Source organism: Cetorhinus maximus, chromosome 7, assembly GCF_964194155.1.
Source record: "Cetorhinus maximus chromosome 7, sCetMax3.hap1.1, whole genome shotgun sequence".
In the NCBI taxonomy this organism is placed as follows: domain Eukaryota; kingdom Metazoa; phylum Chordata; class Chondrichthyes; order Lamniformes; family Cetorhinidae; genus Cetorhinus; species Cetorhinus maximus.
Window position 1 is genome coordinate 28,091,510 of NC_135885.1, and position 13,107 is coordinate 28,104,616.

At 42.2% G+C, this 13,107-nt stretch overlaps 1 protein-coding gene across 3 annotated transcripts in view; it reads right to left on the bottom strand.

Moving 5' to 3' along the window:
• gpr143 (G protein-coupled receptor 143) overlaps window positions 1-13,107 on the bottom strand; it is a 100,866-nt gene that overhangs the window by 26,092 nt on the left and 61,667 nt on the right. For all 3 annotated transcript variants that reach the window (XM_078545249.1, XM_078545247.1, XM_078545250.1), the window contains exon 8: window positions 6,700-6,952. In XM_078545249.1, coding sequence (XP_078401375.1) covers window positions 6,700-6,952 — 253 coding nt within the window. The remainder of the gene's footprint in view (window positions 1-6,699; window positions 6,953-13,107) is intronic.

Below are 13,107 nucleotides of genomic sequence, written 5' to 3' on the forward strand. Positions count from 1 at the left end.
CTCTCTCTCCCCCTCTCTTTTGGCCACCCGCTTTGAGAAGTCAATTATCAGGAACTTACCAGTGAACCAAGATCTTGTAATAATCGCAACATCTTCTACATCTGACAGCATCTACGAAATCAGCTAGCCTAAATTGGTCACACGTTTAACAATCTACACCTCAAAGACAATTAAAGGACATTTAACCACATATTCTTTTAACTTTTTTTTACTGGACTCTAACTTCCCTTATTTCTGATGTGTGTATATGTATGTGTGAGACGTGTTTTTATTACTTTTTGCCTCGGGTTTAGTGGTTAATAAATTTGTTCTTTCTCTAACTCAAGAAAACCTTGTTTGATTGGCTCCTTATTGCTCATTCTGCATAAATAGTTAAATAGATTCTGAAACGTAGACATTTAAAACCTTTGTCGTGGCCAACCAAGGAGGTTGAATAAAGGTTCAATCCTTCTCGCCTGGTCATAACAGACTGACTGCCTATGTGTTGTTAATTTTGGTGTTGTTTGTGCTGTAGAATCTCAACCTCAAAAGAACTGAAATGTGACTTCTTGCATGTCCAGTATTTCACATAGTTCCCTCTTACTGTCTATCAGCCCTGACTGGATTTGAACCCTGCTCTGAGGCTGATGCAACTTTAATTAACAAAGAGTTAAACAGCAGTATTTAACTGCATTAAACACAGAAATCATATAATTCCCCCCAAACAGTAACTTTCATTGACTGGTGCCAAAATTTGTCACTGGATTGATAACTTCCACTCACTGACATCAAATTGAACAGCAGAAAGCGCCTGCATTCATTCAGAATAAAAGAAAACCACACAGAAAACCTTTTCAGCAATGCAAGAGTAACCACAGTGAGTGAATTCAAGGCAATTACACAGTCATTTAATTCAGATTTTTAAAAATTTAAACTGGCCCCAGTTGTACTCCGTGTAACTGTCTTAAAGGACTATTTTGAGACTGACTAGCTGGATGGGACTGACCCATTAGGTCATTCAGGCAGCTGTTTTCAGTAGCACTAGGCCCACAACAGATCCATAATGATCCTGATGTTCAATGGGCTAATACTATACTAACGCTCCACACATTTATCAGAATTTTTCACAGTTGCTAAGCCATTTATTTAACTCTACTAAAATAGTAGAGAGAAATTTTCAGACAGCCTTTGAATGCTAGTTTACTATAATGTCATTTCAGAACTTGCATTTCAGAGGGAGCCAGAATAATCTTTCTGTTGTCAAAACTTTTGAGGAAAAGCCAATTTTTGCTGAGTAAGCAGTCTGCAGTGCTTTTAAATATTTCCACCTTTCGCAAAGACAGTGCCTTTTCCTGGCACCAGTCACCTTAGATGCTCTGTTGAGTGTGAGCTTGGACTAAGTGTTAGCAGGATATTTGACTAAGGAGGCTAAAACTATCAAGCCCAATCCCCCTTTCCCTGAAGTAGAATTCCCATGTGCAATCTCTGGGAAAGTCACTGGACAACAAGCAGGGGCAGGCACCCGAGCTGATTTTTCCTCTTTCATATCACAAGTGATGAGACAAACTGCAATATTATTATTATTGCCTTGACTATCTAACACAGCACATCACAGGCTTCAAACTTTCCTATTCCGTGCCAAAATAATAAATGCTTTGTCTTTGGCCTTAAGTAGCAAGGTTAATTACTTTTAAAATAGAGATTGCCCCCTTGTCAAAGTAGCTGGCCCGAGTTCCATAGACTGTAAGAAGAAACATTTGGCCACTTAACTAAGATAAAAGCTCCCTTTGATGTGAGGAGTATATGCCTGACATGTTAAAGTATATTATAGTTGCCATCAGGTCCAAAGAATCTTGAATTAGCATAATTAGTCAAGTTGGTTGAAAGGTAACAAATTATCCTCAGCAGTGTGAAGTGGCAGCTAGAAATGTTTGTGGGCAGTTTACTAAGATAGTGACAAACAAGGCTATTGTATGTAGAGTACAATAAGTAATTCATAATTGTGTCAAATATTAAGGTCTTTTAATTGGAGATGTATGAAAGTCATACAAAGAGAGAAGACACAAAAATATCAGACCATCATCTCACTGTTTACTGGGATGGTAGACGGCAGACTTTAGACTATTAAGATTTTGTTTACAAAAGACAATTTTTAAAGAAGATTGTTTTTACATCAAATAAATCCAATGAATAAATGTCAGCCTTGATGACTATGTTAGTTCTGTTTAGTGTGCCATTACATGCTTGATGGTGTACACAATTTGGTGAGAAGAGCTTCTGTATTACCACCAAAGACTGACATTTCAGAGATAAAAGCAAAATACTGTGGATGCTGGAAATCTGAAGTAAGAACAGAAAATGCTGAAAAAAACTCAGCAGGTCTGACAGCATCTGTGGAGAGAGAAACAGAGTTAACGTTTCGAGTCCGATTGACTCGTCTTCAGAGCTACCAGAAGGAACTGAGAGGGTCATTTTACCAAACAATCATCTCAGCTGTTTACATTGCAAACTATTACTACTGCTCCAAAGCATTTTGCATAAGTATTTGCTTCTGTGAATCATTTACACATGAATGAATTTGGTCATTAGTTTAGTCTATATGAAATGGTCTAGCATGATTAAAGTTTTACCTTCAGATTGACTGAAAACATAATGTACATCCTATACGAACCCAAATAAGCAATTTACTGTGATCAGGCTTATTCAGTAGATCTAGGCTCTGCTAACTCAGTATATCAGAGAGCAAAGGTCATGGCCTGTTTACTAAAACTGTTATCAAGTTATTTGTAAGAGAAAAGATGTTGGGAAAGTCCAAAAATGACCAATTTTGTCAGAACCAGCAGATGTTATGGATGAACAGCTTATAAACAGGAACAGAGCCAGGGAAAAACAGTGAGGGGAAAAAAGAAACAGGTCTGTGATTGGGTACAGTACAAAGAGATGATTAAATAATAGAAGTGATAATGGTGTTACAAAAGGACATTCTCATTAGAGAAAGTAAAAGGCTTCTGATGAATATATGCATAATTGTCAACCTGCGCAATGATAGTAATGCACAGAAGAAATTAAACCCATTGATGTTTCACCAACCAGTGACCTGACCAGTCAGCAGCACTGTCCTGGTGATTTGGCACATCATGTAACATCATATTAAAGTTTTTCTGAGCACTTAAAATGACAATGAGAAACACAATATGGCAATGGTGCAGCAAGAGATGTATTCAAATCTTTGATTTGTGTTGGACAATAAATATAGGTCAAATAAAAAAAAGTGGCTGCATTGGTTGTAATCTTCCAAAATTCCTCAGATTCTGGGGAGGTCCTAATGGATAGGCAATTCAAGAAAGGGGAGAAGGAGGCAGATAGCACTCCATCCACCACTGACGCACAGTAGCAGCAGTGTGTACCATCTACAAGATGCACTGCAGGAATTCACCAAGGCTCCTTAGATAGCACCTTCCAAACCCACGACCACTACCATCTAGAAGGACAAGGACAGCAAACAGGTGACAGCAAACACCACCACCTGGAAGTTCCCCTCCAAGTCACTCACTATCCTGACTTGAAAATATATCACTATTCCTACACTGTTGCTGGGTCAAAATACTGGAACTCATTTCCTAACAGCACTGTGGGTGTACCTACACCATATGGACTGCAGCGGTTCAAGAAGGCAGCTCACCACCACCTTCTCAAGGGCAACTAGGGATGGGCAGTAAATGCTGGCCCAGCCAGTGAAGTCCACATCCCATGAATGAATTAAAAGGACTAACTGGCCTACAGTTTCCCAACACCTGTCACTGGGGGAAAAGGCTGGAATCCATTATTAAGGTCGTAGTAGCAGGACATTTAGAAAAAGCATAACACAATCAAGCACAGTCAACATGGTTTTATGAAAGGGAAACAGTGTTCCTCAAATTTATTACAGTTCTCTGTAGGGTAGATAAAGGGGAATCAGTAGATGTAGTACACTTGGATTTCCAAAAGGCAATCAATAAGGTGCCCCATAAAAGGTTCCTACACAGGATAAGCTCATGGTGTTGGGGGTGATATATCATCATGAATAGAGGATTGGCTATCAAACAGGAAACAGAGTCAGAATAAATAGGTAATTTTCAGGTTGGCAAACTGTCACCAGTGGAGTGCCACAGGGATCAGTAGTGGGACTTCAACTATTTACAACCATACTAATGACTTGGATGAAGGGACTGAGTATATTGTAGCCAAATTTGCCAATGATATAAAGATAGGTAGGCAAACAAGTTGTGAGGAGGATACAAAGAGTCTGCAAAGGGATAGAGATAAGTTAAATGAGTGGGCAAAAATTTGGCAGATGGAATATAGTATGGGAAACTGTGAGGCTGTCCACTTTGGCAGGAAGAATAGGAAAGCAAATATTATTTAAATAGAGAGAGATTGCAGAATGCTACAGAGGGATCTGGGTGTTCATGTACATGAATCACAAAGTTAGCAAGCAGGTACATCAAGTAATTAGGAAGACAAACAGAATGTTAGCCTTTATTGCAAGCAGAATGGCATATAAACGTAAGGAAGTCTTGTTACAACTGTACAGGGCATTGGTGAGACAGAACCTCGATCACTGCATACAGTTTTTGTCTCCTTACTAATGGAGGGATATGATTTCATTGAAGGGAATTCAAAGAAGGTTCACTAGTCTGCTTCCTGGGATGAGGAGGTGTCTTATGAGAAAAAGTTGAGCAGATTGGGCCTATACTCACTGAAGTTCAAAAGAATGGGAGGTGATCTTATCGAAACATAAAAGACTCTGAGGGGCTTGACTAGGTAGATGCTGAGAGAATGTTTCCCCTCATGGGGAATTTAGACCTAGGGGGCACAGTTTAAAAATAAGGGGACTTCCATTTAAGATGGAGACGAGGAGGAATTTCTACACTCAGAGGCCTGTTAATCTTTAGAATTCTCTGCCCCAGAGAGTAGTGGAGGCTGGGTCTTATTCAAGGCTAAGTCGGGCAGATTTTTGATCTACAGGGTAGTCTATGTTATGAGGGAGCAGATAGGAAAGTACAGTTAAGTCCACAATCAGTCAGCCATGATTTTACTGAATGGTGGCGCACACTCAAGGGACCAAATGGTCTACTCCTGCTCCTATTTCTTACGTTCTTATGTACCATAGATGCCAGAGTACAAGTCGACCTCTGGGGCCTCGAAAAATCCCTCCAAAAATTGGGTTCAACTTATACGTCAAGTATAAAGTGAACTGCTGGCAAGGGTGTGGTGGTCACCATTTTGAAATGTCATCAGCATCCAACACAAAGAGTAGGCATGTCTTAAACTCCCACGCATCTTCGCACATTTCTCTCTTCATAGACGCTGCCTGACTTGCTGAGAATTTCCAGCAGTTTCCGTTTTTAGATTTCCAGCATCCACAATAAGCAAGTTTTTGAGGAACATCTATTTATATTTGAGATTGATCTATTTAGATTATTTAAAAAGGGATAATACTTCATTCAAAAATGCAGCATATAAAATGCAGTATTGCTCTGCTAAGTGTTTTTTCTTCTTGGATTTTGAAAGTATAATTAAAAGTAGAAGGGGGTAGCACCTAGCCTATTAGTCCAAACGACACACCGCCACTTGATTTCCAACAAGAATCTCATGAGTTTGAACACAGGCATTTTTGTCATTTGAGTTAATGTTCTCTCTACCACAACATGGAGCATCAAACATTGAGAGACAACAACTTGTGTTTATATAGCACCTTTAACATAGTAAAATGTGCCAAAGTACTTCCACTACAGCATTATCAAATAAAATGTGATACTAAGTCAAATGGAGAGATGTTAGAGCTGATGACCCAAAGCTTGGTCAAAGAGGTGGGTTTTAAGGAGCACCTTAAAAGAAAGCAAGGCAGAGAGGATTAGGGAAGGAGTTCTGAGCTTAGGGCCTTGGTAGCTGAAATCATGGCCACCAATGCTGGAAGAATTAAAATCAGGGGTCTCAAGAGGCTAGAATTGGAGGAGCGCAGATATCTCAAGAGGGTTCAACTTTACTGGGGGCAAGATGTGACCTGCCTGGAGGCTTTGGGCGGAGGGGTGGGCGGGGGGTGGCAGTTACAGCCAAGCTCTACCATGGAAAAGGGGAAGGAAGGAAAGAATGAATGAAAATAATGAGAGAAAGAATAAATAAAAAAGGAAAGGATGAAGGAAAGAAAGAAAGGAAAGAAAGTACAATAAGCTCCCACAAGCAGCAATATGATAAGGTCCAGATAACCAGTTTTTGTGATGTTGATTGAGGGATAAATATTGACCAGGACACCGGGGATAACTCACCTATGAGACACTGCCATGATTGAAGGAGTGCCAAAAATGATCAATAAATCATGAAGTAGTGTTAACACGGGATTGGATTTTAGAAACTCATAGGTAGTGGGAATCAATGAGTTAGAACGAAAGAGTGTGCAATATATCTTGATGTCAGCCCAGTTGTGGGGAGGAGGGTCAAACAGAGATTTTCACTTCAGTCAGGCGATCTGCTGGTTGATCATAGACCAATATTGATAGTCAGAGAGAAATCTATAACCTAGACTCTCTTCTTTCGTAGATCAAAACTTTCAAGGTGATTAAACAAAGGATAGGTAGCAATGGAAGTTATGGAATTGTTCCTGATATTTTTAGGAAGCCAGTTACAGCCCCTGGTAGATGGGGGAGATCTTTACAAAGAAACCATTTGCTTTCCCATTACCTTCTGAGAGGACAGAAAGCTCATCGTTATTTTCGTGACCATTTTCAGTTATCATCTTTTCATGTTCTTGAAGATATCCGGGATAATTGAGTGAGGCTGCCACAGGGTCTTCATAAGCATTTTCTGCTGTAGCAGAGGTTGTTGGCAAATCCCAAGGTATCTCGTGCCTCTGAAACCAGAAATCAAAGTCCCACCCAGTCCAGCCATAAAATGCCAACGTGCTGAGAAAGCCTTGCATTGGATTCAAGATACTCTGCAAATGAAAACAAGATTAGGTTTACAAATATACACTGAGCACAACAGTACTATCACCATGTATAGCATTCAAGGACCATTTGCTTAACCTTCAGAGCACTGCAGCCTCTATTCTAAACAGAGATACCATTTGAAAAGGCTTAATTTTCCCAACACCGGCAAAAAAAAAAGGCTTATACAATTAATCCACTGGTAACCTTTAACCTTATTTGTCCTTGACGGTTCTAATTGGCCACCATGGATTTGGCTGAAATCACACCAATCTTCTGAAGTTACAGTAACCAATCAGAGGAGCCCCATAGAAAGACACCCTCAGAATTAAAAACAAACGTATTTATTTACGTATTCATTTATAAATAAATTGAATGACAAACAATCCCAGCCACCTCATCCACTCTGCCAAGCCTACATTCTCGATCCAGCTCAGGTGAACATTGTCTGCAACTGAGCAAAAGGAAAGGAATGGTGCTTGGACCATATCAGTCCTTACGCAATGCACTCACTTCCTGCTTGTGGTGAAATCTGAGGACACATTAATTTAAGACACATTCATTTCAAAATGAAAACGAAAACAATCCTCAGGTAAGGAGACAAAGCAATTTTTAAAAAAAAACACGAGGGGGATGGTTTTGTTGCCAATCCTGCTATACTTCCATAATTGAGATAAATACACTTTTTCCACATTAAAAATTGTGCTGTAGTTATTTCTCCTATTTCTTTGTCACGAAATCAATTCCTCCAAATTCCCCTCACACTTTTTGGCTCTTCTATAATCCACCTGAAGAGTCCTGAATGCCCTCATTAAAATATATGTTAATACTGGTCTTGAGACCAAGATCATAACAATTTAACAATTTTTTTAAAAAAGAAATCCAAAATCCCAGTTATTTACTGAAAGAATGAAATCAAAATGTTCCACAGTTTAAAACAAATGAATTTTTTCTATACAAGAGTCAAACAAAGCAAACACTAAATACCATCTTGGGTAACCACCTATGCTCTAAAACCCAGAATCAACATAGGTTAAATATGAATTAACAGGCAAATTACAGTTGATTAAAAGCTATGAATTACACATTAAATGACAGAAAATACTAAAACAGGTCTTACAAATTAACCTTACAGTCCACTCAGCATATATGTCATCAGCATGGCAATGGCATAGTTTTATGGTCGCTGGACTGGTAATCCAGAGACCCAGGGTAATGCTCTGGTGACCCAGGGCAGATGGTGGAATTTGAATTCAATAAAAATCTTGAATTAAGAGTATAATGATGACCATGAAACCATTGTCGATTGTTGTAAAAACCCACCTGGTTCACTAATGCCCCTTTAGGGAAGGAAATCTGCCATCCTGGTCTGACATACCATGTGATTCCACACCCACAGCAATGGCTGTTGTATCAAACTGCTACATAGTCTCAAAAAAGGAATGAAACTGGACGGACCACCTGGCATCGACCTAGGCACTAGAAACGATAATGGCAAACCCAGCCCTGTCCCCCTTACTAACATCTGGAAGCTAGTGCCAAAATTGGGAGAGCTGTCTCACAGCCTGACATAGTCATCCTCACGGAATCATACCTTACAGACCATGTCCCAGTCACCACCATCACCATCCCTGGTATGTCCTGTCCCACCGGCAGCACAGACCCAGCAGAGGTGGCGGCACAGTGGTATACAGTCGGGAGGGAGTAGCCCTGGGAATCCTCAACATCAACCCTGGATCCCATGAAGCATCAGGTCAAACATGGGCAAGGAAACTTCCTTCTGATTACCACATACCACCCTCCGTCAGCTGATGAATCAGTGCTCCTCCATGTTGAACATCACTTGGAGGAAGCACTGAGGGTGGCAAGGGCACAGAATGTACTCTGCGTGGGGGGCTTCAATGCCCATCACCAACAGTGGCTCAGTAGCACCACTACTGACCGAGCTGGCCGAGTCCTAAGGACATAGCTACTGGACTGGGTCTGCAGCAGTTGGTGAGGGAACCAACAAGAGGGATTGACATACTTGAAGTCTTCTCTTTGGTGTAATGCAATCTACTTTTAGCAGAGCCTTACCTCTTTCTCTCCACTTTTAAGTAAAAGATATATTCTCTCAATCCAGCCCTCATCCTGTAACAGTAATCTTTCCCCCACATGAGTAAGAGCTATTAATCAACATCTTACCAGAGATGGATGGTGTCCATAGGGACACAATGTACAAATCTCTAGATAAAAGGGGGGTGAAAATGAACCCAACACCACCTTTATCCTGAAAGCCACCTTGGTCTGTAGCTACATCAAGCTGCACATAGACCCTCAGTACACAAACACCAAGTGTCACTACATCCTGAGGTTTATCTGTCCCCGTGTTGCAATAAATGGGTCTGGTCACATTGCTGCAGAATGCTCCATTCTGTTGGACTGTGCCCTACCATCTGTCCCTCGTGGAAAAGTTGATGCAGAAGAACACCTTTTCCCACAAGTGCTTCAGGCAGTGGTCTGCATGTAACATCCTCAAGACCCAGCAGGGAAAGGGAGGTGGTGGATCCTGTTAGATGATTTGATAGAATCCCCCATCATCAGAACTTTCAAACAAGCAGGAAGATGTAGCTCGGCTGATGGCAAGATAGGCCCTGCCTATCATACACTTCACTCACACCCATGCTCTCAGCACCACCACACACTGCCCTCATAGCAGCTGCGATGGGGGAAGAGACTGTCACCCACCTCACTCTGGAAAGTGCCTTTGCAAAGGAGGTCTGGAAAGAGATGCAGTAGTTTTTGTTGAGCAGGACTCACTGCACTACGGGATGTTCCCAGGGACACACATAGACACAAACTGCTGCTGGAGGATCATCAACCCGGTGAAAGACACTCTTTGGCCTGCCCAAAACTTGTTGGTCTTCCAGTGCAAAGAGCGGTCCACGGCCCTGCGTTGCAGACTGCATCATTCCAAGCTGCAGGCCTACGTGCTGAGAGACGCACTAACGCTTGGGGCGGCTGCTGCAAAGGCTCAATGGGGAAAGAACACAGTCTAAAGCCCTCGCACCACAGTATGTTGAGGGGCTGGAAACCATGGAAACCCCTCAGGTTGTATCCACCAGAGAAGGTTTGACATAAAACGTAAATGAAAATTGTAAATTTAACCCACAATTGCACATGTAATGAAGCGCCTTAGGGAGCCAGATACCTCATTTACTAAAATAAATTGAACTCCATTGTACTTAAATGTATTGTCAAATTTGAACTGCTATGTAATGTACTTCTACAAATTTTATGAACAAAGGCCGGGATTTTCCGGCCCTGTTGTGGTTGAGGCGGTGCCCCAGCCAGAAGTCCATTGACTTGCGACGAGACCGGAAGATCCCGGCGGCGGGCAGGTGCGGAAAATCCCGCCCCAAAGTATTTTTTTTGACAGAAAGCATCTTAGTGAATAACTAGCAGCAAATAAACACATCTAACCTCCATGAATGACAAAAAACAATGGCAGTGTATATTATATTTTATTACAATGAAGTTCAAAGTGAACATAAGCCAACCAATTTTTTCCTAACTGTGTTCTTGCCTTGGGCGGCTGCATGTGCTTATCTTTCCCCTCTACCTTGGCGAAGTCCAAGGGCCAGTATCACACACTGAGACTGGCTATTCATTCTGTATCAGAGAAGTCATGGGAACTCTGATTAGTAGCTTGCTCCCAGCACCAAACCACATGTCTGGTGATAGCACCAGCAGCCAAGGAACAATCTCCACCATTCCACTGATTGGTGTTCAGAGGGTGAAGCTAGAGGCTTGGCATGTGGTACTGTCCTGAGACACACCAAGCCAGTTGAAACTAGCCACTGCCCCTTTCCACTGGCCCATGCATCTGCGTCCCCATTCAACATGATGGCCGATCTAATCACATCTTTCAGGGCCCAAAAGTCCCAGACAAGCCACATTCACCACGGCCACCAGAATAGAGTGCTTTCTATTCTCTCCCGTTGCCACTAGGACTTCAGTCTGTAGATTTGTAACTGGGGATCTGCATAATGAGAGCTATAAACTCAGGATTCACAGCCATCTGCTGCCCCACATCCTTGGGCAATGACCTCTGAGTCTGTACATAGTTTATAATGTTCCTTGAAAATTCTTCTTTCCAGGGAGTACCCACGAGTTCTGGATCCTAAGACACCAAAGTCCGAGGTAGCTGCCTCCTCAGCCTGCGATGGGCAGATAGCTCACACTCTCCCTAGTATCTGGGGTGAAGACGCAAGTGACACAGAGAGCGTGATGGAGGGGGTTACGCCCGAGAAACATGAATCAGGAGTTCCATGTATCAACATATGGATGGGCATCAGCCTGCCTTCCCTTTTCACCATTATCTCTCTCAAGTTTCCTCCTTTTCATCAATATCATGGTTGTTCAGGAGGCAGTTGAACCAATGCTGTTTCTCCCCCTTCCTTATGCTATGACAAATCCTCAAAGTCATGCGGGATCTGGCCAGGGCAGATATGGGGAAACTGTTTCCATTGGCAGAAGGCCAAGAACCAAAAGATGACACCGGTTTAAGGGACTGACAAAAGAGGCAATGGCCCCAGAGGAAAAACCATTTTTACACAGCAAGTGATTTCGATCTGAATGCTCTGCCTGAAAGTGTGGTGGAGGCAAAATCAATCGAAGCCTTGAAAAGAGGATTGAACAATTATCTGAAGAGAAATCATTTGCAGGGCTATGGGAAAAAGGCAAGAGAGTGGGACTAGGCAAGTTGTTCTTACAGAGGGCCTGCACAGGCACAACAGGCTGAATGGCCTCCTTCTGTGCAGTAACCATTCTATAATTCAGTGAAGGAGGGGAGGAGCAATGAACTGAACAGCATCGCCCCACTGAGATCAAAGAGACGGTAAAGGATGTGGAAGCTTCTATCTGGTGTAATGTTAATGAACAATGGCAGGGCAGCAGAGGTGTTCAGTTACTAAGCTGGTGCTGGAAATATGTTGCTGCCCTTATCATCACCCACAAGACCAGAGTGCTTCCCCATGAGCTCTGTCACTTTCTCCTTGCAGGGCATTCTTTGATTTAAAGTAGGGACATCCTCTCTTGCAGGCATTGTACTCCCGTGAGTGTGAATCAGGGGAACACCAGCAGTTGTGTGCCCCGTGATGTGGGAGAGTTGAAGAGATGTGTTTGCATTATCCTGTTTTAGTGAAGAGAGTGAGTTTTAGGGTTGCGTGTGTGAAATGAATTGCTGTTAGGGCTGCTGTACACCCATTAGTGAAATATCCTCAGTTTGAGCCCCCTTAACCAGATTACACTGTGAAGGGTTAGTTATACAGGTTGCACAATTCCCATTTTTACTTCTCTTTAGCTCCGAAGAAGTCATACAGTCTCGAAATGTTAAATCTGTCTTTCTCTCCACAGGTGCTGTTAGACCTGCTGAGTTTTTCCAGGATTTTTTGTTTTTGTTTCAGATTTCCAGCATCCGTAGTATTTTGCCTTCATCTTAGTTATACAGGTGTTTCTTTAAGAGGGTAGAGGAGTGTGCTGGTGCCCAGGGACAATATCCAGTGTGATGCTTTGCCTGAAGAAGGACTAAAAGGCAGATAAAGAGAGTGGCGACGCAGATCAGCCATGGTCTAACTGAACAGCAGTGTAGACTTGAAGGGCCGAATGGCCTGCTCCTGTTCCTGTGTCCTGCTAGATTCATTCGACACCTCGTGGCACTGGTTTGCAGTCGCAGAACTAAGTGCGACTGCAGCCCCCACACAAACGAAAGGTTTGCCAATACAGATCACCTGGGAGTTGGTACCTTCATCCATTATACTTCCACCAGGAGGGGTCGGAAGTGAGAGTCTGTAAAAACGCAGTGGTCTTCATGCCTGGCTGCTTCTTCCAGTGGTGGCTGTTGTACATATTTGGAAATGTCAGAAAAACAGGTTGACAAGGCAAACAGTGAAGTTAGTCAAGTGAATGAGCTAAATATTACAGATTCCTTCACTGATTTATTCCACAGCTTGCTACTGAAGTGTTCAGCTCAAACTGTCTCCTTAAACCACTGCACTCCAATTTCCATACACTCCATCATACTTTTCTTGAACAATTGCAGAGCAGACATAAGTCATTTTTTATTGGCATTAAGAATAAATTAGTTCAAGGTGTTGAGATAGTTTCTTTAAGTTTGCCTTTC